The following is a 26798-nucleotide window of genomic DNA, read 5'->3' as shown; positions in this document are numbered from 1 at the left end:
TGCTGACCGAGCCAGTACGTGATGGAAGTCTCAGATCTGATCCCACTGACCACATGATCACTCTGATCAGCATGTAGCTCTCCCATTAGTCTGCTGCATACGCTTTCCTGGGTGCCAAAGACGTGCGCTCTTCTGAATCAATAGGTTAATCACCCATTCTCCACCCCCAAGGCCTGTTTGCAAAGTGCGGTTGGAAGCCAAGAGAATATAATTGCTGCGAAATGGCTGTTTGTGCTTTCTAATTTTGGAAGATCTGAAATCATGCATAACGAAAGTGAATTTGGACACTAACTTTCCAAAACAGAAAGGGAGGGAATATGCAAGGATAACAGCTTGACATGTCAGATAAACACCCGAATGTACTTTTTGCTCCTTTCATTTTATTGCTCGGGTTAAATTTGGATCACACCCTGCTGCAGAGCATGGACTAAAATAACACATGCTGGTAGGTGAGGCTGCAAAATAGTAACTGAGTATTTATTACACATCCAAGCCAGCACCTGGTTTGGTTGGGTTTGAAAGAGCACATTCAATGGAGGAACAAAACCAAACCTTCATTACCGCAATTGTTTGCCATTGGTGAATACGCCATAAGAAAAGCATAGGGAGCACTGTACTGTGTATTTGTCATACATGCAACTGCATTACTGTGCTGCCTTAAGATACAGTGGTGGTTGCTGTCCTTTAACCCAGTGCTGGCTAGGGAATTCTGGGAGTTGAAGTCCATACAACTTAAAACTTTTGAGGCTGAGAAATACTGCCTTAGTCAGCTGACCTGTCTCCTCACTTACAAGAGATGTATTTATTAATTTTTATCCCACCTTTATTACTTTATTACTTTACTTTATTACTCAAGGCAGCAGACCAGTGGTGAAATCCAAATTTTTTTACTACCGGTTCTGTGGGTGTGGCTTGATGGGCATGGCTTGATGGACGTGGCAGGGGAAGGATACTGCAAAATCTCCATTCCCACTCCACTCCAGGGGAAGGATACTGTAAAATCTCCATTCCCTCCCCACTGCAGGGGAAGGTTACTGCAAAATCCCCATTTCCTCCTGATCAGCTGGGTCTCAGGAGGCAGAGAATAGATGGGGTCGGAGCCAGTCAGAGATGGTATTTACCGGTTCTCCGAACTACTCAAAATTTCTGCTACCAGTTCTCCAGAACCTGTCAGAACCTGCTGGATTTCATCCCTGCAGCAGACTTATGTAATACTCCTTTCTCCTCCTCGTTTACCCACAACTACCTTCTGAGATGGGTTGGGTTGAGAGAGAGTGACTGGCCCAGGGTCACCGAGATGGCTTTTGTCCTTAAGGGGACTAGAACTCACACTCTCCTGGTTTCTAGGCCAGCACCTTAACCGCGACATCAAAATGGCTCTCCAGCAGTTCTATCAAAGGAACTGTCTTCCCCACCTACCCAAACCTGTTGCATTTAGCTCAGTGGTGGGATTCAAAATTTTTGACTACCGGTTCTGTGCGCGTGGCTTGATGGGTGTGACGTTGTTGTAGAATGAAGAGACCAAACAACATTCCTGGGTCAGCCAGAGACAGTTTTTATTGAGCAAGGTTGAGAGCCAGATTTGTACCTGCAGCTCTGAACCAAGGAAAGAGAGCTAATACCCCTGTTTTATACTTTTCCAAGACAAAGGATTTTGCTAGCACAGCAGTTTTCCATATATGGTTAACATACATCCATTACATGATAATTGACATTTTCTAATTACTAAATTCCTGCCCTAATTTATAGTACATGAGATAATTTTTAGCTAAACATCCTCCTTAGTTCTGTATCCGCTGATGCTTCGATTTATGGCTTCCTTTGATAAAAAGTAACTTCTTGTTCCATATGGATGTCCTTACATTCTTGACAACTAGGTTCTTCAGAAGGTATATATATTTACTACCCAGGATGTAATTTAGCTGATTTAGTGTAATCTTCCAAACAAGTATTGTTCTTCCAAATCAGCACATTTCTTTCTTACAATAATGTGAATAAGGAGGGCCCTTCAGTGTTCATATAGCTGATCCTGCATCATTCACATTAACGTGGCTTGGTGGGCATGGCAAGGGAAGGTTACTGCAAAATCCCCATTTCCTCCCGATCAGCTGGGACTCGGGAGGCAGAGAATAGATGGGTGCGGGGCCTGTCAGAATTTTTACTACCGGTTCTCCAAACTACTCAAAATTTCTGCTACCGGTTCTCTAGAACTGGTCAGAACCTGCTAAATACCACCTCTGATTTAGCTCCGTGTTTCTCAACCTTGGCAACTTTTAAGATGCGTGGATTTCAACTCCCAGAATTCCCCAACCAGCAGACTTCCCAAGGTTGAAAAACATAGATTCAGCTGGATTGCTTTCATTTCCCCATCTGCCAGTCTGATGTTTAGAGGTTGGCTGTGCCAGTTTGTACCTGCATTCTAACCTAGTAGCTCTCAGGTACATAAATCTCTGTGTTAATGACAACACAGTTTTTAATAAAACTAAAGTTGTTTTTTAAAATATTATCTCCTTATTAAAACTCACATGAAATCCAAAACAAAAAGATACAACTTATCTCCCTGGCCTAGGAAGATGGCTCTGATGCCAAATCTTCTTGAAAATAGTGTATCTTTATGGAGAAAGGAAACAACTAAATTGTTTCAGCTATTTGTTTAATTGCCAGCTATAAGCTTCTCAAGGTTTTGGATTAGTAAAGCTGAGATAAGGAAGATGACACAACACTGGGTATGTAAGTTTTTATCTCTATCGGAGATAAAGTATTCTGTGTGACTCAAAGATTTGTCTATTTCTTTATAGACAGATTTTGCGCTAATAGAAAATATTCTTTTGCGTATTTCAGGACAATCTTTTTAGCTATTTGATAGATATGTGTTATCATTGGGAACTGAGTTTGAACTAGCACATCTATTAAACAAAACTTTCCAGGTTCATATTTTTCTTTTGTAGAATTTTTTTAAAATTAAGTTTCATTATAAAATAAAAATAAACAGGAAACAAAAGTCAGAAAAAGAAAGAAAAAGGAAAGAGAAAAGGGCAAAGACAAATGAAAGAAGTAATGATTTCCAACTTCCTTTGGTGCAGTAGATTACAAAAATAATATAATTTCAAGCTATTTCTATAATTATAAAGTCATTCTAATCGTGAATATCAGGTTCATGCTATCATATGAGCAACCTGTTCCAAGTCTAGCCATGCATTGACTGTAAATGTTAATACAGGGTAATTGCTTTTGAGATGGTCAAAGATTGCTAGCTGTAAAGCAATATAACAACTTTCTATCTTGCCATCCATATGATGAAGCGATGTCTGAGACAGATGGACTATGAACAAAACCTAGAAGCAGTTTACTGGGGCAAAGACCAAGAGTCATTTTAAAAATTGAAAACAGGAATATATAAATCAGTGTATCTGATAGCCTGTTAGAATAATAAAGAGAGAATTGCAGCACAACTTAGCACTTGCGTCACTGCAGCACAATTTAGCACTCTCGTCAGCCAGCTCCCCACTCAGAAAATTTTGTTCTGGTGCCAATGTCATTTCCCTTAATCCTGGAGCATAGAATAATAGGGCTGGGAGAGACTTTGGAGGTCTTTTAGTCCAACTTTCTGCCCATTGCAGGAGATCCTGAGCTGTGGTGGCACAGTGGTAAGAATGCAGTGATGCAGGCTAATTCAGCTCATTGCCAGGAGTTTGTATTCTCACTGGCTCAAGGTTGACTCAGCCTTCCATCCTTCTGAGGTCGATAAAATGAGGACCCAGATTGTTGGGGGCAAATATGCTGACTCTGTAAACCACTTAGAGAGGGCTATAGAGTGGTATATAAGTCCAAGTGTTCTTGTTGTGCTATTCTATACCATTTCGGACAAATGGATGTCCAATTTCTTCTTGAAAGCCTCCAGTGTTGCAGCCTTCACAATTTCTGGAGGCAAGCAGTTCCGCTGATTAATTGTTCTCGCTGTCAGGACATTTCTCCTTAGTTCTAGGTTGGATCCCTTTTTAATGATTTTCCACTCCTTATTTCTCATCCTGCCCTCAGGACAAAACTGTATAATATTTTCTTGTTTTCTCTCCTCTAATGCTTAGTCAGCATCCGGAGCCCACCAGGGTTTGTGGCAGTGTGAGGAATTCCTGACTCAGGAGGAGGTGGGTTGGGTTTTTCCCTCCTAAGGATATTTTTGGACTTCTGTAGAATTTGGGTTTTTCCCAATGCCGATTCCTGATACTGAAGGTCTGGATTTATACAACACACCAAGTTAAGGAAAGATTTAGCAGCAGTATGTTTACCAAGGGATAAACTTGCTTAGTTGTTATCTTGGTTCATTCTTTTTCAGATAAGTAGATTGTGTGAATCCGGGTTATTGGCTTAGTTTATAATCCAGAGTAATTTGTAAGGCCAGAAATTAGTTAATCAGAAACCAGGTTAAAGGTTATTGTGCAAATATTAAAAGTGTGTGTGAATACAGTAGTGTCTCAAGATTAAGTATATATATTGCAGACTTCAAATAACATTAATACAGGTAGACCTCACTTAGTGACTACAATTTTGACCAGTAACTCCCACACTAAACACTACAGACGCTAATGGAAAACCAGATGACTGTGACTTATATTACTTCCTATTCAGTCATTAAGTGAAACATCATGTGATTGCAACTTGCAATTTTATTGCCATGTTCTACATTAATTCCACTGGCCAGGTGCTGATTGGGAATCATGAGACAGTTGTAAATTCAAGGATTGGTCACAAAGCTTTTTTTTTTACACTATTGTAACTTCAAATGGTCACTAAATGAGGCAGTCAGTAAATGGGGCCAGGGACTGCCTGAAAACAGAGAAATGACATTATACAATCCAACAGATATTTTCCCCATAACACCACATGAGGTAGTTGTGCTGAGAGAGATGGACTGGCCCAGTCACCCAGCTAGCTTTCATGCCTAAGGTGAAACTAGAACTCACAGTCTCCTGGTTTCTAGTCCAGCACCTTCACCACCAAAGTGATTGTACATTAAGACATCATATAAAGCTATTATTTTCTTCCTCTCTTAATGAGAGCAGGGTGGGGGCTGAGGAGAAGAGAATTTGGCAATTAAATGTGGAAGAGGACAACTTCTGAATACCCTGGAAAAGGTCTATAAATAATGTAGACTGACTGTACAGTAAAAATTATCTTGGGGACCACTCAACTCCCTCCATCTGTCTGTCTCTGTGTGTGCATGCATGTGTGTGTATGCGTGCGTGCATAAAGTTTCTGTAGTTGCACTTGATGGAAGTTTCAACAAATCATAGTTCTTGTTTTGGTGCCTGTTGTGAGGTGCAGTGAAAAGTTAAAGACAGGTTCCACTATTTTTATTTTCTCAAGTGCTATCAGCAAGTCAGATATTCCTCACCCTGTTATCTGGGGTTTGATTTGTTTTCAAAATGAAAAACTTTGCATTTGTCTCTGAAATATCAAGTTAAACCTGCTTTTTTAACCTTGGTAACTTTAAGACTTATGGACTTCAATTCCCAGAACTCCACTGCAGATTTCTGGGAATTGAAGTCCACAACTCTTAGAGTTGCTGATGTTGGGAAACACTGCTCTTAACATATCAAATTTAATTTGAAGTATGCTTGTCTTTTAATGTATTAGCACTATGCAATTGTATGTTATCTAATTTCCTCTACACCTTCATCCAAATCATTAATAAAAATATTGAGCAGTAAAGAGCCCAACCTCAATTGTATGCCAAATCCCTGAATATCTCACTTGTTTCATGAACAAGTGAAAAGCAAGAGAAAACCCACATTTTTTTATCTTGACCAGTAGTTACTTTCCCTAGTCTTCCTCCTAAGCATAATTTATGGTGTTTCTGTTGCTCCCCTCTGAGAGGAGGTTTCGACGTACTTTAGGACTACCAGATTCTGTAATAGCTTTGTTCCCTATGCCAATCCGTCTAGTAAAGTCGCAAGATTCGTTTTTCTCGCCATATACATGAATACATCCAAACTAGACTGTGCTGTTTCTTTGTGTCATATATGTGGGCATATGCATAATTTTGTATTTATTTATTTTGTCATGTTTATGTAGTGTGTATTGGAGGTGATGACCCTTTGAGAGCTCTATGAAACGAAATTTCATTTTAATGCATGACAATTAGTGTACGTTCAAAGTGACAATAAAGTTTATTCTAACTTTATGATTTGAAATGGCCTCAATTCAAGATCTGGAGCATTTAATATCCTACTCCAGCATGCCTTGATCTCAGGGGTGAAATCCAGCAGGTTCTGACGAACCGGTACTGGAAACTTTGAGTAGTTCAGAGAACCAGCAAATACTACCTCTGGCTGGTCCCAGAGTGGGGTGGGAACGGGGATTTTGCAGTATCCTTCCCCTGGAGTGGGGTGGAAATGGAGATTGTGCAGTATCCTTCCCTTGGAGTGGGATGGGAATGGGGATTTTGCAATATCCTTCCCCTGCCACGCCCACCAAGCCACACCACGCCCACCAAGCCACGCCCACAGAACCGGTAGTTAAAAAATGTGAATTTCACCACTGCTTGATCTGAAGTAAAGCACATCAACGAAAGCGCAGAATCCAGCCTCTTTTGTACACCCATGTCTTCTGAGCGGCGCAAATATTAAACGTCACACAGAGCCAAGCCAGGCTTCCCCCGGGAGAACTCCGTTACTGTAAAGCACCATTTTCTTTTCTCCCTTTCAACCAGGCCGGGCACGGGCTGCAGCTTTCCGTACAATGACGTAATAAGTAAGATGGCGCCGCCCAGACCAGGCAGAGAGGAATACGCAGGCGTGAGCGTGGAGTGCTTTGCTGGGGTCCAGGCGGAGAGACTCTCCCGCTTTATCGGAGAATCTTTGACTGTGGGATTCACACGTGCATCGACAGAGGGTTGCTCCACCGGGCGGACAGGTGCGTGTTGGCTGACCCGGGAGCTTTACCCTTTAAGCGGAGACTTGGGGTCTGGGGGCCTGGGGGGGGGGTCTGGGACCCAGTTGCAGCTACATGCAAGTTTCCCCAAAGAAGAAGCAAGGCAAAACGTTTGCATCTGCCCCAGGATACTTGTCGCAGGATAATGACGCCTTGCTTCCTTGTTTTAATGTTATTGAGCCGAATTTCTTTCTTTCTTTCTTTCTTTCTTTCTTTCTTTCTTTCTTTCTTTCTTTCTTTCTTTCTTTCTCTTTCTGCTTTCTGTCTTTCTATCTTCCTTTCTCTTTCTTTCTGTTTTCTTTCTTTCCATCTTTCTTTCTTTCTTTCTTTCTTTCTTTCTTTCTTTCTTTCTTTCTTTCTTTCGTCTTTCTATCTTTCTTTGTTTTCCTTCTTTCTTTGTTTTCTGTCTGTCTTTTTGTCTTTCTGTTTTCTTTCTATCTTTTTCTCTGTTTTCTGTCTTTCTGTTTTCTTTCTTTCTATCTTTCTGTTTTCTCTCTGTCTTTCTGTTTTCTGTCTTTCTGTTTTCTTTCTTTTTTCTGTCTGTCTGTCTGTCTGTCTGTCTTGCTTTTTTGCTTTCTTTCTTTCTTTTTTTGCTGTTTTGATTTATGAAACGTCCGGAGTCACGAAAGTGGAAGGAATTAAAAAATAAAAAACTAGCAAAACAGTTCAGGGGAAAACAGTTGCCCTGGTTCAGACTTTGTTTCAAATCGTGCTTATTCTCCTCCTCTAGAGAAACTGGGCGCTACAGCAAATGCAGGAAGACTTTGATAGAAGTTTTGATGAAGTGGTGCATTGTGGAGCAAGGGCCTGGTGGAGTTTTACTTCGTGGTGGGTGGAGTCTTAGGCAGGTGGGATTTAAACTTGCATCAGGAAGGAGCCCACCATGCATGTTGGGTAGTAGCCAAGATAGACTGAATACATTCTATTGTCAGGATTCATATAGGTGGTCTAAGCCAGAGGTCTCCAACCTTGGCAAACTTTAAGCCTGGCGGACTTCAACTCCCAGAATTCCCCAGCCAAGTAGCTGGGGAATTCTGGGAGTTGAAGTCCACCAGGCTTAAAGTTGCCAACGTTGGAGACCTCTGGTCTAAGCAGTAAACTACACTTTGTAAAATATGCCCAACCCACTTCACAGAATAATGGGAAAAATAGGCACGTTTGCCTCCTTGAGTTTTTTTCTTATATATTTTTGTGTGTTGTGTGATTAAAATCTAATTTAATAATAATAATGCTGTCTGACTTCACACCACCCAAAAAAGCCAAAATATATTGGCTTAGCATGCATGACATATTAACCTAGCCACATTTCTGAATCACCTTTTAGTCTGCGACAGGCTCTTGTTTCTCATCTGAAGGCTAAGCTAGTCATTTTCAAGGGGTTATTTACAAGGGTTGCCTCTTTTCTTTACAAGAAAATGATCTGAGTGTCATCATTTGCCTTCAGATTGTATGACACCACAGCAATGTTATTAAATCTGTGATTCTATACATCATTTAAAAAAACACACCACCACCACAACCAAATGTTCATTCAACTTCTAATTGACTTTGAATTCCTAATTGACTATTAGACAGTAGAAGATGTACGGGCAAAAGTCATAAAAGGAGAAAGGCATATCAGCTATCTTTTCCTTGGATAAATCCTTCCTTTTTGTTTGCAGAGACAATATTGAAGCTTTGTATTTTGTTGACTAAGTTATCTTTCTCCCCTCTGTGTTGGAACTATAGATCCCACATTGCTTGGAAATTTTGGGAGTCAAAATTGTAACAGGAAAGAAAGGTATCACATAGGAGAGCCAGGACTAGATTTTTAAATATATGTTCTGGTATATGTTGTGTTCTTTGCTGTTATAGAATGGAGGCCCCACCTGTTACTATGATGCCAGTTACTGGCGGTACCATTAACATGATGGAACATTTGCTTCAAGGTGAGTTATAGGCAAGGATTTGCTTGATTAATTTTACAGTATATGTCAGTCCCTTAAAAGAGTACAAAGTTGTTTAATCATTCAAGTACCTTCCTTTTATAACTGCACTACTAAAAATATAGAAAGAAATATTATCTAGGATTTGAGCTGGCAACCCATGGGGCTGTTGGACACATTGCACATTTAAAAATACAGGTTGCTCTACAGTATATACCCGTGATGGCAAACCTATGGCACGCGTGCTACCTGTGGCATGCGGAGCCATATCAGTGGGCACGCGAGGATTGCCCTAGCTGAGCTCCAGCATGCATGCACGCGCTGGCCAGCTGGTTTTCGGGCCTTCTGGGCCCACTAGAAGTCAGGAAACAGGCCATTTCCGGCCTCTGGGAGGCTGGGGAAGGCCGTTTTTGCCCTCCCCAGGCTTCTAGAAAGACTCTGGAGCCTGGGAAGGGTGAGAAACGGGCCCACTGTGCCATCATGTGCCAAAAGCAGGGGGAGCATGTGGGGGGGGCGCATTGAATTATGGGTGTGGGCACGCAAGCATGCGACACACACACCCCCGTGCAACCCCCGCTTTTGGCACGCGACGGCAAAAAGGTTAGCCATCACTGGTATATACTCTACTGTGAACTATCCATGACTATCTGAATACAAATAGTCGTCGACTTACAACAGTTCATTTAGTGACTGTTCAAAGTTACAATGGCACTGAAAAAAGTGACTTAGGACCATTTTTCACACATGTGACCATTCCAGCATCCTCACGGTTACGTGATTTACATTTGGATGGTTGATAAATGGTTCATATTTATGATGACTGCAGAGTCCCGGGGTCATGTGATCACCTTTTGCGACCTTCTGACAAGCAAAGTCAATGGGGAAGCGAGATTCGCTTAACAACTGGGTGACTAATTTAAAAACTGCAGTGATTCACTTAACAAATGTGGCATGAAAAATTGTAAAATCAGTCAAAACTCACCTAACAAATTTCTCACTTAGCAACATAAATTCTGGGCTCAGTTGTGGTCGTAAGTCGAGGACTACCTGTACTTAATTTGGCACCCAACAACTACTTTACATTCAGATTCGCATATGTTTGGTATGTACATAGTATAATTTGTGATTAGGCTCCTTTGTTAAGAAGAATCATCATAGCTGTATCTTTTGTGAAGGATTGTAGCTTTTTCTACTCAGTACAGTTTCTAGAGACACCCTGGTACTATTTGTGGTTCTACATAGTTTTTAGAGGGGATGCAGTGGCTCAGTGGCTAAGACGCTGAGCTTATCAATCAGAAAGGTCGGCAGTTCAGTGGTTCGAATCCCTAGTGCCATGTAACGGGGTGAGCTCCCATTACTTGTCTCAGCTTTTCCTAGCAGTTCGAAAGCATGTAAAAATGCAAGTAGAAAAATAGGGACCACTTTGGTGGGAAGGTTCTGTGCGCCTTTGGCGTTTAGTCATGCCGGCCACATGACCATGGAATTGTCATCAGACAACGCTACCTCTTCAGCTTAGAATTTAATTTAATTTAATTAATTCAATTTATATACCGCCCCTCTTTGAAGACTCAAACAGAGATGAGCATTGCCCCCTAGAGTCAGGAACAACTAGCACATATGTGCGAGGGGAACCTTTACCTTTACAGTTTTTAGAAGATGGCAGATTGGTGGACAAGAAGAAACTTTGCTCGTGTCAGTAAAGACCAGTTAGCAATTCAGTGTTGCCTTTTCTCCAGGTAGCGTTTTGGATCAAAGCCTGGAAAGTCTTCTTCATCGACTCCGTGGCCTTTGTGACAACATGGAACCCGAGACTTTTGTAGATCACGAGATGGTCTTCCTTCTCAAAGGCCAACAGGCCAGCCCATTTGTCCTCCGTACGCGACGCTCCATGGACAAACCTGGTGCTCCTTGGCACTTGCGGTATCTCGGACAGCCGGAAATGGGAGACAAAAACCGCCATGCCTTGGTACGGAATTGTGTGGATATTGCCACCTCAGACAACCTGACAGACTTCCTGGTAGAAATGGGCTTCCGCATGGACCATGAATTTGTAGCCAAGGGGCACGTGTTCCGCAAAGGCATTATGAAGATTGTGGTCTACAAGATCTTCCGCATCCTTCTCCCAGGAAACACCGATAACATCGAGCCTTTATCTCTTTCCTACCTTGTGGAGCTCAACATCGTGGCCCCAGCGGGACAAGATATGGTTTCCGATGACATGAGGAGTTTTGCTGAGCAGCTAAAGCCCCTAGTCCATTTAGAGAAAATAGATCCTAAAAGATTGATGTGAGATGGATTGTAACGGCAGAGGTATTCCTTTTACAAAGATAGAAAGATTTCAGAAATTCATATATCCTAAAGAAAAATACATTAAGAGAGTCTGGTTGCCTGACGCTAATCTGACTGTAGGTTACTTTTTCAAACGATAAACAATAAAGAAGATAATTTTGCTGTTGGCTTCCTCTTTGGACAATAGTAGTCAAATCTTCTTTCAGCCAGATTAATTTGAAATGGTTTTGATTTTAAAATTGGTTCTTTTTGTTTGTTTTTACGTTCGCTGCAAATTCTGTGTGACTTAAAATAATGCCCTGTTTCCCTGAAAATAAGACATCCCCTGATAATAAGCCCCATCAGGCTTTTGAGTGCATGCCCTAAAATAAGCCCCTCCCCCCCCTTAGAAATAAGTCCTCTCCACATGTGCAGCCGATCCCTGCCATTTCCTCTGATTTTCTCCATGCTGGAACGCTGACAACGTGCCCCAAAATAATAAGACCTCCCCAAAAATAAGGCCAAACGCTTATTTTGGGGTTCAAAAAAATATAAGACAGGGTCTTATTTTCAGAGAAACACGGTACATATTCATTATTTTTGAAGTATTTGCTAACCTGCATTCAAGTTGCATTTATTAGGGAGACTTGTCTGAGTTTAGACTGATTCCTATTGATTAGGGTGTCAAACTCAAGGCCCTAGAAACAGTGAAGGACTGGCCCGCAGTGCCTCTGCCAGCGAAAACCAAGCTAGGAAGGGCCACATGCGGTCCCCCTAAGCTCCATTTTTGCTGGCAGAGGGCTGCAGGAAGCCATCACAGCTGAACATGGGGCTTGGGGGAGGGCTGAGTGCGGCCCCCTCAAACTCCGTTTTTGCTGGCAGAGGGCTGCAGGAGGCCGTTGCGGCCAAAAATGGAGCTTAGGAGCCCGTTTCACTGGCAAGAGTGCTCAGGCCACCACAGACGCCCCTGACACGAGTGACGTCAAGCTGGCCACGTCCCCCCTGCCCCCCACTCAGGGTCAAACAAACTCTGATGCGGCCCTTAATGAAACCGAGTTTGACACTCCTGCTATTGATCTTTCATCCACGGAGAATAATAGGTACAGGTAGAAGTAGTAAGTATTTTAATAATAGATGGACCTTATTGGTCCTGTGCAGAATATTTCCCATCACCTTCTGAGAGGAATTACTGTGGTTTCACAGAAATGTATAAAATGGCGATGGATAGAGAGGAAGCCCCTCGACTTATGACCATTCATTTAGTGACTATTCAAGTAGGTCACTATAGCACAGAAAAAAAGGAACGTGCCACCAGCCATCATACAACCATTGCAGCATCGTCTTGGTCACGTGATCACACAGCGGTTGCAACATACCAAACTCACCTGATGACGTTTTCCAATCTTCCCAGCCAGCTCCTGACAAGCCAAGTGTCAACATCTGAGACGGTGACATTGCGCTATTTCGGAGTTGCCACAGCCAGGAGGGGAAAGGGGGTTGCATCGGGTGCACTACTGGGTTTCGGGTACTGGGTGTTGTGACGGGTGCATGGAGGGGGGGAGGTGCAACAGACTCCGAGGGGCCCTGGAAGGGTGAAGTGGCCATGGCCAGAGAGCCTTTGCTGGAGCCTGGAGCGAGCCATTGGGGCCTGGGCTTGCTGTGCCCTCATAACCAGTTGGCAGGTGGAAGGAAGCCTGTAATGCTGGCTAGATTCCCATTTTACTGTGTGCCAAGTCGAGAGAGCAGTAAAGGGGAATTGCTCTACCAATGGTGTGGCCTCGGTTCTTACTGGCTACCTCGGAACCATGACAGGTAGCCAGCATTACCGTGACATAAAGTTAATGGGGAAACTGGCAAGGAAGGTTGCAATTTGTGTGTCAGGGTTCCAAGTAACACCCCCAACGCAAGAAGACTCAAAGGCTAGAAGTTCCTCAAAATTCCATTTTATTAGAGATGTCCTATTGTCACATCTGGGAAAAGCCGAATCTGAAAGCTTCCAGGTTTTCCCCACCCAAAGGGAACTCCAAGTCCCTTCTGCACCCACATATCCATCACATGGTCCAATCCATGCACTGTCCCAACTGGAGATGCCTCCCAGTCACACCCTTCCAGGTGCAGGGCAAGATGTCCTTGACTCTCAGAGAAAGGAATGTTGTTATGCCTAGATATCCCTGCAACTCCATGCAATCCCCCTTCCCAGTTTCCCACAGCACTAAGTGTGGCATCCCTGAAGATCCAAAGAAAAAGATGGCCTCCGGGGCTGACATTGTGATCACATGATGTCTCACTTAACAATTGAGGCAAGAAAGGTGGTAAAATCAGGTGGGGTTTCACTTAACAACTACACCACTTCAAGACAGATTGTCCGGTCCCAATTGTAGTGATACAGCAAGGACTACCTGAATAAGACACTTCTACATTAAAAGCATCATTACGCAGACTTAAGATATCCTGGCTTCAACTATGAAATAATTACGGTAGTCCTCAATTTATGACCACAATTGAGCCCAATGTTTCTGTTGCTAAGTGAGATATTCGTTAAGGGAGTTTTGTCCCGTTTTACAACCTTTATTGCCACAGATGTTAAGGGGATCACTGCGGTTGTTAAGTTAGCAGCACGGTTGGTAAGTGAATCTGGCTTCCCCATTAACTTTGCTGGTCAGAAGGTTGCAAAAGGGGAAGCCAGAAACATCAGTGGTGAAATGTAAAATTTGTTACTACCGGTTCTGTGGGCGTGGCTTGGGGGGTGTAATGTGACTGGGTGGGCATGGCCAACTTTTTTTTTAAAAAAAAACCTTTAAAAGCATTTTTTCTACAACCTCTTTGGCCGAAGAGGTTGTAGAAAAAAAATGCTTTTAAAAGGCTCTGACGATCCCAGCTGAGCCGCGCGATCATCAGAGGCTTTTTTTTTTTTTTACTTTTAAAAGCATTTGTAGAAAAAATGCTTTTAAAAGGCTGACAATCCCAGCTGAGCCACGCGATCATCAGAGGCTTTTTTGTAGAAAAAAATGCTTTTAAAAGTGAAAAAAAAAAAAGCCTCTGATGATCGCGCGGCTCAGCTGGGCATGAGGGGGGGCACCCACTGCCATCGCTACCGGATCAGGCGATCTGGTCCAAACCGGGAGCATTTCAGTTTCCTGTTCCCGGGACACTGCGACCATCATAAATTATGAGTCAGTTGACAAGTGTCTGAATTTTGGTCACATGGTCATATGACCCTGGGGATGCTGCAATGGTCTTAAGTGCTGAAAATGGCCATAAGTGGCTGTTTTCAATGTTGTAACTTCGAATGGTCACTAAATGAACTGTTGCAAGTCGAGGACTACCTGTAATTAATTAATTATTGACTCAGATTAAAATCCATCTAACGTGGGTCCTTGAAATAGGCTGCTCTAAATTCTTGCATATATAGGAGAGCCCCCACTGGAAAGCTGTCTCCCGGGCTTCGCCTCAGTTTTGGAACTGGCTCTCAGAAAAGCTGCCTCAGAATTGTTGGATATGAGATGGGCAGCATATAAATTTCATAATAAATAAAAGAATTGGCTCAACCAACAGAGGCTAAATTGGAAAACTGGCCCTTGCTTTCCGAAAAGAGATTTCCACGACTGTTTTCCTAGTATCAGTAATGAATAAGTACAGATTGAAGTACTGGTGAAAATTTAGCTGCTGCTTCAGTCATCGCGAGTCTGTAACCTTTTCAGATTTGAATTAATCCTCTCGTATGTCAGCAATAATTAACCTGCCCTTCCTCCTGATTGCTGCAATCTGATATCATGCCACCTGGTCAGTTACGGGACTGAGACAAGTGGGGTGGGGTGAACGTTGCGCCAGGAAGAGTCTCCTCAGCATGTGACTGATGCTACCTCGTACTCCAATCCCTCACCGAGAGCCACCGACAGTTCTTATCCTTTTTTCCATTATTGACCGTACATTGTTATGGGATGCGTAGAACATAAAGTGGTGTTGATGGAGCTCAAAGCAGTTGCGTAGACATGCTTGAGTGATACATCACCCCAGCCCTGCTTTATTTGAGGTGAGGTGCCGCTGTGCAGCATGGTAATGCGAACAAGGAACAGAATGTAACATAGCCTACAGCATTCTTTGTTCTTCTTCTTTGGAGAATGCAGCTCTTCTTTGTTATGTAATTGACATAACACTCACCCTTCTGAGCTGCATCTCACAAAGCCAGAAATAATTGTTCCGCTAAATACCTTCCAGGGTATAGATGCAAATCATAAAGATGTGTCTAATCATAACAATGTAGTGGGTAGTAGCATGCATTTAATTACTCCCCTGTTTTTTTTTTTCTAACTGTGATCTGGAATTACCAGAATGTTTTTCCAAGATTCTTTAAAAAAACAACCACAACAATCTATTGTGTCTTGTCTCTTGGGAAATTGTCAAGGGGTGGGGACCAGGAGATGGGCCTTCTCTGCCATAGCCCCTGCCCTCTGGAGCAGGGGTCTCCAACCTTGGCAACTTTAAGATGTGGATTTCAACTCCCAGCTTTGCTGGCTGAGGAATTCTGGGAGTTGAAGTCCACAAGTCTTAAAGTTGCCAAGGTTGGAGACCCCTGCTCCAGAGGGTATTCTCCCTTCAGAGATCAGGTTGACACTGTCTCTGATAGCTTTTTGTAAGGCCGTGAAGACTTGGTTAAGTGCTTGGACTGCCCAGGGTCACTTGTTGAGATAGGTGGCCATAGAAATTAAATAAACTGCAGGACTATCTGCATTGCAGATAGAATGCACCAAGGTGTAGAAGATTGATAAAGTTGCATTTGATTTCAAAAATCCTCAGTGCATAGCATGTTGTTGATGTTGACATGCGCCCCATCTTAAAAGTTGCCAAGGTTGAAAAATAGTGGCACATATTTTTATGTATTTATAGTATTTGTATCCTGCCTTTATTATTTTTACAAATAACTCAAGATGGGGAACATATCCAACACAACTGCCTCCTCTTCCCCACAATAATAACCCTGTGAGTCTGTAGAGATTCTCAGTCATCCAGGTCATGGTTGTCCCAAAGGTGCTTTTTCCTGAGGCAACTGGACTTTCTTATTTTTTTTCTTTTGAGGACGTTTTGCTTCTCATCGAAGAAGCTTCTTCAGCTCTGACAGGATAGTGGGGAATGGAAGGATTTATAGCCCTTGCAGACAGTTGGTCATTTGCCTCCTTTAGAGGGTCATTGAAGCACTTGGAGGTTTATCTGTGTCCTCAGGATCACCTGAGTGGTGCTCCTGGTTCCTGTCGTCTGCAATTTTTCTTCTGGAAATCCATTCCCACACCATTCAAAGGGTGTTCATCCCAAATTGTATAATTAAAAGTCTCTACAGGAGACCCTCTAAAAGGATGCAAATGGCCAGCTGTCTTCAAAAGAAAAAACAAGAAAGTCCAATTGCCTCCTGAAAAAGCACCTTTGAGACAACAACCCTGTGAGGTTGGTTAAGTTGAGAGAAAATGACTGGCCCAAGGTTGCCCAGCTGACTTTCAAAGCTAAGGTGGGACCTGAACTTAGGGTCTCATGCTTTCTAACCTGGTACCTTAACCACTAGACCAGGGGTCTCCAAATTTGGCAATTTTAAGACTTGTAGATTTCAATTCCCAGAATTCCTCAGCCAGCCAATTCTGGGAGTTGAACTCCACCAGTTTGGAGAGCCCTGCACTAGACCAAACTGGCTCTCATCATCAAATTTTTGTAGTATTCTTCAGTTAAAGAAACCCCTTTGAAATATTGGAACATTGCTATCATGACTAGGGGTGACATGGTAGCAGTGTTCCAATATCTCAGGGATTGTTACAAAGAAGAAGGAGTCAGGCTATTCTCTAAAGCACCTGAAGGCAGGACAAGAAGCAATGGGTGGAAACTAATCAAGGAGAGAAGCAACTTAGAACTAAGGAGAAATTTCCTGATGGTTAGAATGATTAATCAGTGGAACAATTTGCCTCCAGAAGTTGTGAATGTTCCAACACTGGAAGTTTTTAAGAAGATGTTGGATAACCATTTGTCTGAAGTGGTGTAGGGTTTCCTGCCTAAGCAGGCGGTTGGACTAGAAGACCTCCAAGGTCCCTTCCAACTCTGTTATTCTATTCTATTCTATTCTATTCTATTCTATTCTATTCTATTCTATTCTATTCTATTCTATTCTATTCTATTCTATTCTTACAATAAGGAAATATAACAAAGCAGTAGTGCTAAGGAAAAAAAGGTTGAATTGATCTACATTTCTGATGACTCTATAGACATGCTTACATTTACTTGCCAACTAATATAGAAGTGGTTTGCTCCTATCTTTCTGGGAAGTTTTTGAACTTCCTAATCTACAAGCTAAAATCTACTTTGAGTCAAGTCGGATTCTTCGTGACCTCATGGGTGTCAGTGCTTTTCTTAGCAAAAATAAGGAAATGCTTTGTCCTTCTGGAGTCCTTTCTGGACTTCCCAATCCAGCTACAGTCCTGGGATTCCACATGGCAGGAGAACCCAAAAACATTTTGTAGAATGTACCACTGCACACCTGGATACAGATATAGCAGCAGGTGAGCTGATCTGACTCACCTGAGCCAGTTGTCCATAATATCTAAAAATAAACAAAGTCAATCCTACACTACAAAGGAAACATAAATACACAAGAACGGCAAGTGCCAATACCAAATGTGTCATTGTTTCTGAATTTTACTCACAGGTAAATTACACAACACATGCATGTTTGCCAGCCTTTTTGCCACAAACAAGTAGCAGTCATCACAAGTCAATTCAGGATATGTTGATGCAGGAGAATATAAACAATGATAGCTGAGACCTCACCATCTAGGCAAGTTTCATAAATCTGTGATGTGAAACTAAAGTCCAATGAGTTTTTAATATGATTTATAAAGCAATCATGATTAGAAAAAAAATAGAAACACAGACCCAATAGGAATTTTAACAAAACTCTATTTTGATATTTGACAGATTGTGATGTGTAAATTCCTATAACAGAAATTTAATTGTGATCAAGTTCACACGTTGTATTTAATATTCATATTTTGATTTGGCTTCATGTGTAGTATGAACTCAGCTACTATAGTTTATAAATCTTTATGACTTAGGACTTTGAATATTGTGCAATTTCAGCTCTCAATTAAAAAGCCACGTTTTCAGTAGTAATGTCAAAAAAACAACCATGGAAAAAAATCTTCAGATCAAAAGATAGCTAATTTTTATCCTTAAACATTATGAATATATTTGTAAATGTGTACAAATATACATGTGTCCATTTCTGCCATTTTACTTACTAACAGTAATGTCATTCTCTTAAAATAGCTTGGCTACCCGCTTAAAACTAGCTGATTTGCCCATATAAATTATATCAAATTGCAGTAGAATCTTGACAGTTCAAAAAGTTCTAGCGATTTGAAACTGGAGGTAGTAAGAACCGAGAGAGATTGTAGAATATACACTCCTATTCTTGATTCCCAGAACTTCCAGCTATTCCATTGGCAATAACTACATTGGCTGGGAATTCTGGAAGGTGTAGCCCCATTGCAACCTAGGGGAACAGTTCTTCCAGTATTTCCATGAAAGTTGGCATTGGGAGTAGTTCAACATTTTCTTAACCATTTCCTTTCATTAAGATACTGATTGGGTGTGTGCTAAACCAAACTGTGGCTTAATTCTGGCTTAGAGACCTCGGGTATTTGATTTATAAGATTTAATACATGTTAATAATACATTTAATACATCACAGACCTATGTGATGTCATAGCTCAGTTAAAAATATATTCCTATCTTTTATTTTATCATGCATGCAGATGATATCTCTGCTAGTCAATTTAAGATGTTTACTAATGATATGGAAGCAGGGAAATGGTGCTTCCACAAAGTATGGGCCTGTGTGGAACTCCCTTTTAAAAGTTAGCTTCCTTCTAATTCAGCTTGACTCATGGTTGGGTTATGAAGTTTCCTTCATCATGATTCAGAAATGGTTGTCCACAGTTTGTTCTGCATACAACAGAATTGCCTATACCATTTCAGACAAATAGCTATCCAATCTCTTCTTAAAAACCTCCAGTGATGGAGCACCCCCAACTTCTGAAGGCAACCCTTTCCACTAATTAAATTGTTCTCACTGTCAGGAAATTTCTCTTTATTTCTAAGTTGGTTCTCTCCCTGATTAGTTTCCATCCATTGCTTCTTCTTCAGCTGCTTTGGAGAATAGGCTGATTCCCTCTTCTTTGTGGCAGCCCTTTAAATATTGGAGCACTGCTACCATGTCACCCCTAGTCCTTCTTTTCATTAAATTAGACATACCCAATTTCTGCAACCGTTCCTCATATATTTTATCCTCCTTAATCATCTTTGTTGCTCTTCTCTGTACTCTTTCTAGAGTCTCAACATATTTTGTATATCGTTGCACCCAAAACTGGATGCAATATTCTAAGTGTGGTCTTACCAAGGCAATATAAAGTGATATTAACACTTCACATGATCTTGATTTTATTCCTCTATTAATGCAGCCTAAGATTGCACTGGCTTTTTTTTTCTTCTTCATCTTCTAGCCCAGAGCCCTAGGATTCCCAAGTTGTCTCTGAATATTAACCAGACTTGGTGGTACTTAGCTTCTGAGTCCATCCAGGTTCAGCCAGATGCCACCACTTGCCAAGATGGGCCTCCTCTGAAAGAAAAAAAGCCATGGTTGGGTAGTCAGAGTTCAAAAGAGGACATTTTCCTGTCATTCTGCAAACGTGTAGATTCTACAATCTTCCGGATGTTGATCCCAGCAGCTTCTGTCAACCTGGCCAAAGGTAACGATTGTTGGAAACTGAACTGAGCAATGTCTGTGAGAGGACAGAGGTCTTCCTTCCCTGTTTGTGTTGTCTGGATGAAGACTGAATGGTGGAAGGGCATCTGAAGGCAACTGCAGGTCGTCCTCGACTTACGACCACAATTGAGCCGAAAATTTCTGTTGCTAAGTGGGACATTTGTGAAGTGAGGTTTGCCTCATTTTACGACCTTCCTTGCCACGCTCGTTAAGTGAATCGCTGCAGTTGTTAAGTTAGCAACACTGCTGTTGAGTGGATCTGGCTTCCCCATTGACTTTGCTCATCAGAAGGTCGCAAGAGGGGATTGCATGACCCCAGGACACTGCAAATGTCATAAATATGAGTCAGTTGCCAAGCGTTTGAATTCTGATCACCTGACCATGGGGATGCTGCAATGGTCGTAAATGTGAAAAATGGTCATAAGTCCCTTTTTCAGTGCTGTTGTAAGTTCGAACGGTCACCTTTAAAGCGCTCCATGGCATAGGACCCGGGTACCTTCGAGACCGTCTTCTGTCACCAGTAGCCTCCCACCGGCCAGTTCGCTCCCATAGAGAGGGTCTCCTCAGGGTGCCATCGGCCAAATTATGTTGGCTGGCGACACCCAGGGCGAGGGCCTTCTCTGTGGGAGCCCCTGCCCTTTGGAATGAACTGCCCCCAGAAATTCGTAAAATCTCTGATCTCCGTGTGTTTTGCTGTGCCCTCAAAACCATGCTGTTCCGCCAGGCTGGGCTATCAATGTAAAGATTTTAATTGGTTTTAAATGGGATTTTAAATTTGGGGTTTTATAAATTGGGCCTATTATTTAATAATTTTAATTATTTTTAAATTTTGTCTGTCTTTGTGTTTTTAATTAGGCTGTACACCGCCCTGAGTCCTTCGGGAAAAGGGCGATATAGAAATAAAATTAATAAATAAATAAATAAATAAAATAAAATAAACATTGAATGTAAGTCGAGGGCTATCTGTAGAGTGTTGTTTCTTTAGCAGTGGGGCCAAACAACACATTTTCAATCGTCTAAAAGCAGAGGAATCTATTAGTATCTTAAAGTAACCCTGAATTAAAGTTACTGTATACTTCTTGTATATTGATTCTATGGCACGGGAACATTTTAAGATTTCTTAGTTCAAGACAGCCACCTTCTGGATGTTTGCAGTACTAGTTATGGCATTTCTTAGACAGACAATGCTAATTATGAATATCATAATCAAGGACATGTTCATTTAAATGAGCTGTGGTGGCGCAGTGGTTAGAATGCAGTACTGCAGGGTTAACTCACTGCTCACTCCAGGAGTTCGATTCTGAGCGGCTCAGGGTTGACTCAGCCTTCCATCCTTCCGAGGTTGGTAAAATGAGGACCCAGATTGTTGGGGGGCAATATGATGACTCTGTAAACCGCTTAGAGAGGGCTGTAAAGCACTGTGGAGTGGTATATATTGTAAGTCTAAGTGCTATTGCTAGTGCTCTGAAACAGGTGGGTTCTACTTACCTTTACTACCGGTTCGCATTGCGCCTGCGCGCACTCTTCTGCGCATACGCAGATCACTTATGATGATGTCCGGGTCAGTGGGCGGAGCCTCCTGCCGGTTTTACTACCGGTTTTACTACCGGTTCTTGAGAACTGGTCTGAACCAGGGGCAACCCACCACTGCTCTGAAATCTCCAATGGTGTTTATTTCTCTCTCCATGACCCTGTAGCTAACTGCGCATGTTGAAAGTTAAGACAGGCTGAAAGAGAGAAGGTTGATACAGCATGCTACGACATCACCTATTGTTTGCAAACTACAGGTAGTCCCCGAGTTACAACAGCTCGTTTAGTGACTGTTCAAAGTTACAATGGCACTGAAAAAAGTGACTTATGAGCATTTTTCACACTTACGACCATTGCAATATCTCATGGTCAGTGATTAAAATTCAGACGCTTGGCAATTGACTCATATTTACGATCCTAGGGTCATGGGATCATCTTTTGCGACCTTCTGACAAACAAAGTCATTGGGGAAAGAAGATTCACTTAACAACCGTGTTACTAACTTGACAAGTGTAGTAATTCACTTAACAACTGAAGCAAGATGGATTGTAAAACGGGGGCAAAATTCACTTAGAAACTGTCTCACTTAGCAACAGAAATTTGGGGCCATAAATTGTGGTCATAAATCCAGGATTACCTGTACAGTGCCTGAGCTGATTTTATTTGCAATCCAGATTTCTAAGCCATCCAGTTTCACTCTGGCTCTTGGTGGCATCTCAAATTAAAAACCAAAGGAATAAAACAACATCCAATTGCAGAAAAGAAAGATGAGCATCCGGATGGAACAGACCTAAGAGTCCCTCCCAAAGAGAGCCCATATCTTCTGAAATGAAAATCTCTCTTCCACCCTCCTTCAGTACATGTAGTCCTCAACTTACAACACTTCATTGAGTGACCGTTTGTTTTTCAGGCACTGAAAAAAGTGACTTATGACCATTTTCCACACATGATCTTTGGCCACGTGATTTACATTCGGCTGCTTGACAACTGGTTCACATTTATGACAGTCGCAGTGTCCTTGTGTCATGCGATTACCTTTTGTGATCTTCTAACAAGCTTGTCGATCAAAAGATCGGCAGTTCAGCAGTTCGAGTGCCATGTAACGGGGTGAGCTCCCGTTCCTTGTCCCAGCTTCTGCCAACCTAGCAGTTCGAAAGCACATAAAAAATGCAAGTAGAAAAATAGGAACCACCTTTGGTGGGAAGGTAACAGCGTTCTGTGTGCCTTTGGCGTTTAGTCATGCCGACCACATGACCATGGAGACGTCTTTGGACAGCGCTGGCTCTTCGGCTTTGAAACAGAGATGAGCACCGCCCCCTAGAGTCAGGAACGACTAGTATATGTGCGAAGGGAACCCTTACCTTTACCTTTATTGAATAGAATGGGGGAACTGCACTGAGTCCCTTTCCTCCCCACCTCTCCAATTATATCTATCGGAAAAGCCCACTCAGAAAAGAGCAGAACTATAGTAATGTCAAACAGTCTGGTGTTTACAGCATTATTAATATAATTATTGTTTATTTTGAACACACCCACCTCATGTCGTGACACAACACACAAACTCTAAGTGATCCTGCAGCAATGGTGGGTTGCCCCCGGTTCGCACCGGTTCTATAGAACCGATAGTAAAACCGGTGGGAGGCTCCGCCCACTGAGTCCGATGTCATCAAAATGCTTCTGCACATGCGCAGAAGAGCGTGCGTGCGAATGAAGCAAGTGCACACGCGTGGCCCCGCGGCAAACCAGTAGTAAAGGTAAGTAGAACCCACCCCTGTCCTGCAGCCTAACAGATGGCAAATGGTGTTCAATAGCACAACTGTTTCCAGGAAATATTGTCAAGCTGCTGTTTTGGGGAATTGTACAATTGTAACCAGAACTGATTGAATTTTATCTGAAGTTATAAAGTCCAGGGCAGGGAAACTCCTCCTTCCTGTCCTTCATTCCCTTCACAACCCTGCAATTTTTTTGTTTTTGTTTTTCTACTTAGGTTCTCCCCACTTATGCCATTTTTCAATGTACGGAAATATTCTAAAACAATTATGTCATCATTGGACTATGGGCAGGGGTGGGCTTCAAAAATTTTAGCAAGGGTTTCTCTGCCTGGTTGCTGGGTGGGCGTGGCCATGGTGGGTGTGGCCTAGCCAGCCTCCTGCACCATGGGGGGGCATTTTTGCCCTCCCCAGGCTCCGGGGGCTTTCTTCGAGCCTCTGAGAGGGCAAAAATGGCCCTCCCCAGGCTCTGGGGGCCCTCTGAAGGCCGGAAACGGGCCCATTTCCAGCCTTCTTGAACTTCTGGTAGGCCCATTTTTCGCCTTCCCCGAGCCTCCATGCACGCCCTGCACTTACTTGCATCCAAAATGGGCCGTGTGGGGACTCCTGGGAGGGGTGGGGTGGACGGGGCCAGCCAGGAGTGGGATTTGGGGGTTCTCCAAACTGCACAGAATCTTAGCTAGAGATTCTCCCGAACCCCTGTGAACCCCCAGCAGCCTACCCCTGACTATAGGTATTCAGCTCTTGTTGCTTATAAATCCTGGTTTATCAAGGACTGTTGGATTCAGTTGGGGCTGAAACAAGTGCAAAATTAGAAATTTCTTGTATTTTTTTTTTCCTCTGCAAAAGAGGCTTCCGGTTTTGTGTCTTCTCAAGTCCTTGAGAAGGTTTGGCGGCTTCTTTTATGGTCAGACGATACTATGGTCCTGTTGCTGATGGGATTACTTTCCATTATCCGTATCTGCCAGTCTGAAAAAGTTCCATAAGGGAGGTTTTTTTGCCTCAAATCTTCCCTTGGGATTTAACAAAAACAAGCGAAGCTAGGAAATATGAACAACATGAAGGAATATTTTATTATGCTGGGTGAATAAAAAAAAAAACACTAAAAAACAATGGATTCAAATACATACATTGATACTAGTGTAAGAAGTTAGCACCCACCCCTCTCCTAGAAGAATGAAATATTCTAGGAAATATTAAAAAGGCAGAATATTATGTTTCCCTGAATGAGAAATGGAGAAACATGCCCTCACCCAAGATCCAACAAAGATCGGATTAGCCCTCTACCCATCTAGCAACAGAACTCATCACATGGCACCTGGGGAGATTGCATCACCCAGCAGGGCTCAACCAAGCCTGGGACTCGAAAGACAACCTACAAAGTTACCCCTGCAAGGCCCCATGGGAATTCTTTTCACGGATTTTCAAGGGTTTCTAGAGCAACTTCCCTCCGATGAACTCCAGTTTAAACAGCAACATAACTGTGACGCACTGATAGGAAATTCTTTGCAATGGTGCAGCATCCAAGTGTAGGACCATCTGGTTAATACCTCTCTGAAGTTTGCCAAAATATAAAATGTCTCAGAGGAAAAGATGATATATTGGAGGTATGATTCTGGAAAAACTCATGAAGACTGTTTCGCCTGCGTGTCCTGAAGGCGTGAGATGTGAGCTGTTAATGGAGGAAAAAGAAAAATGGCAGGGAGGGGAGGGGGGAAAAATAGAGGGTGTATCCTTGAAACATATCTTGGCTGAAACACTTGGTTTGAACATTGAACATGATTTTCACCAATGACATTAGGGAGACTGGGATCAGAAAAGATGGTAGCCACAACTTCATGACTGAAGGCTCTGTGGACATTTTCATTTATTTATTTAAAATATTTATATAGCCACCAGGGGTGGGTTCTACTTACCTTTACTACCGGTGCGCAGAAGCGTTTTGATGACGTCAGGGTTGGTGGGCGGAGCCTCCCGCCGGTTTTACTACCGGTTCTATAGAATTGGTGCGAACCGGGGGCAACCCATCACTGATAGCCACCCATCTTTCAACCAAGCCCCAATCAAAGATGAGACACAGTGGTCACTTATGATGAGAGCTCCCATCACAAATGACACATAAAAGGGCACATGTCTCTACAGGCAGTCCTCAACTTACAACAGTTTGTTTAGTGACTGTTCCAAGTCACAACGGCACTGAAAAAAGTGACTTATGACCATTTTCCATACTTACGACTAGTAATGGTTTTCACTTACCTTCACTACCAGTTCGCTCGCTTCGGTCACATGTGGCGCTTCTGTGCATGTGCAGAAGCTTCTGCGCATGCACAGAGCACCTGTGATGATGTCCAGGCGGGTGGGCGGAGCTGTCTGCTGCCACCACTATCGGTTCACTCAGACCGGGGTGAACCAATAGAAACCCACCACTGCTTAATCCCCATGGTCACATGATCAAAATTCAGACGTTTGGCAACTGACTTGTATTCATCACGGTTGCAGTTTCCTGACCTCATGCAGTTTCCTGACCCTTTTGCAACCTTCTGACAGGCGAAGTCAACGGGGAAGCCAGATTCACTTAACAACCATGTTACTAACTTAACAACCGCAGTGATTCCCTTAACAACGCGGGGCAAGAAAGATCGTAAAACGGGGCCAAAACTCACCTCACAAATGTCTCACTTAGCAACAGAAATTTTGGCCTCAGCTGAGGTTGTAAATCGAGGATTACCTGTATTGCGTGGTCACAGCTGCCATCTTCATATTTTTTATTCTCCCCCACCAACAGATGTTATTTTTGATTCCTATAAAGGGTGTAAAAAGTGTTTCTAAACTCTTTCTCAACATTATTCTCTGCTGATAACATAGGATTGAACAAAGTGCAATACCCATTGTATGCATTTCTTTGTTTTCCGTTGGGGGCTTAACCCAACAAAATAACCCCCCCCCTGCCTGGGGGGTTATTTTCCCCCCCAGGCAGGTCTTGCAAAAGTCATCTTACTGCTTTGTCAGTTGTCTGTTGCTGCACAACAGCATTCTCTTCCACGGGGACAAGGTCAAATGGATTTTGCTAAGAGCAGCAGGTTACTTATTTACTTTGTCCTGCAGTGAAAGGTCCTGAATTTTCTCTGTTCCCATCATTTATTTTTGTTTGTTCCCAGCCCAGGGAAAAAAATAAAAAATAAAGCCAGTTTAGTTGTTCTTAAAAAAATAATGTGTGTCAGAGCAGGCATCAAGCGAGCCAAGATTTTCATCCCCGGAGATAGAAAGGGGAACTTCTAGGCCAGGATTTTCTTTTTTTGGCTTCGTTTATTCCTTTGAATTATTTCTAGAAATAAATGGGATCCAATAGGCTGTGAAACAGTTTAGCCTCTGTTTGGGAACAAAATGGAAAACGTAGGACAAATCCATAATCCAAAATTCAAATTTGGATATTAATATTGCTATTATATTTAAATTAGGGGACCCGGTGGCTCAGTGGCTAAGACGCTGAGCTTGTAGATTGAAAGGTCGGCAGTTCAGCGGTTCGAATCCCTAGTGCCGCATAACGGGGTGAGCTCCTGTTACTTGTCCCAGCTT

The 26798-nt window shown here is 42.6% G+C and overlaps 1 protein-coding gene across 2 annotated transcripts; it reads left to right on the top strand.

The window, feature by feature from the left end:
* The first annotated feature begins 6754 nt into the window (after window positions 1–6754).
* Window positions 6755–11305, top strand: MED18 (mediator complex subunit 18). Of its 2 annotated transcripts, XM_070949708.1 has the most exons (3): window positions 6828–6912; window positions 8785–8858; window positions 10592–11305. In XM_070949708.1, the coding sequence occupies exons 2-3, from the start codon at window positions 8786–8788 to the stop codon at window positions 11143–11145; spliced, it is 627 nt and encodes a 208-aa protein (XP_070805809.1). In that variant the 5' UTR covers window positions 6828–6912; window position 8785; the 3' UTR covers window positions 11146–11305. The 2 variants fall into 2 exon arrangements, with proteins under 2 accessions (XP_070805808.1, XP_070805809.1); XM_070949707.1 differs by lacking the exon at window positions 8785–8858 and having other exon boundaries at window positions 6755–6912.
* The last annotated feature ends 15493 nt before the right edge of the window (window positions 11306–26798 follow it).

Source organism: Pituophis catenifer, unplaced genomic scaffold, assembly GCF_029215685.1.
Source record: "Pituophis catenifer annectens isolate HBS135680 unplaced genomic scaffold, rPitCat1.0.hap2 SCAF_9, whole genome shotgun sequence".
Lineage (NCBI taxonomy): Eukaryota > Metazoa > Chordata > Lepidosauria > Squamata > Colubridae > Pituophis > Pituophis catenifer.
Note: the sequence above shows the minus strand (reverse complement) of the source record. Positions and strands in the feature narration are given on the sequence as shown.

Coding starts and splice junctions, on each gene's coding strand:
- MED18 (XM_070949707.1), top strand. CDS start 6,756: ATGGCGCCGCCCAGACCAGGCAGAGAGGAATACGCAGGCGTGAGCGTG. Junction 6,913..10,591: donor TTGCTCCACCGGGCGGACAG/GTGCGTGTTGGC, acceptor CCTTTTCTCCAG/GTAGCGTTTTGGATCAAAGC.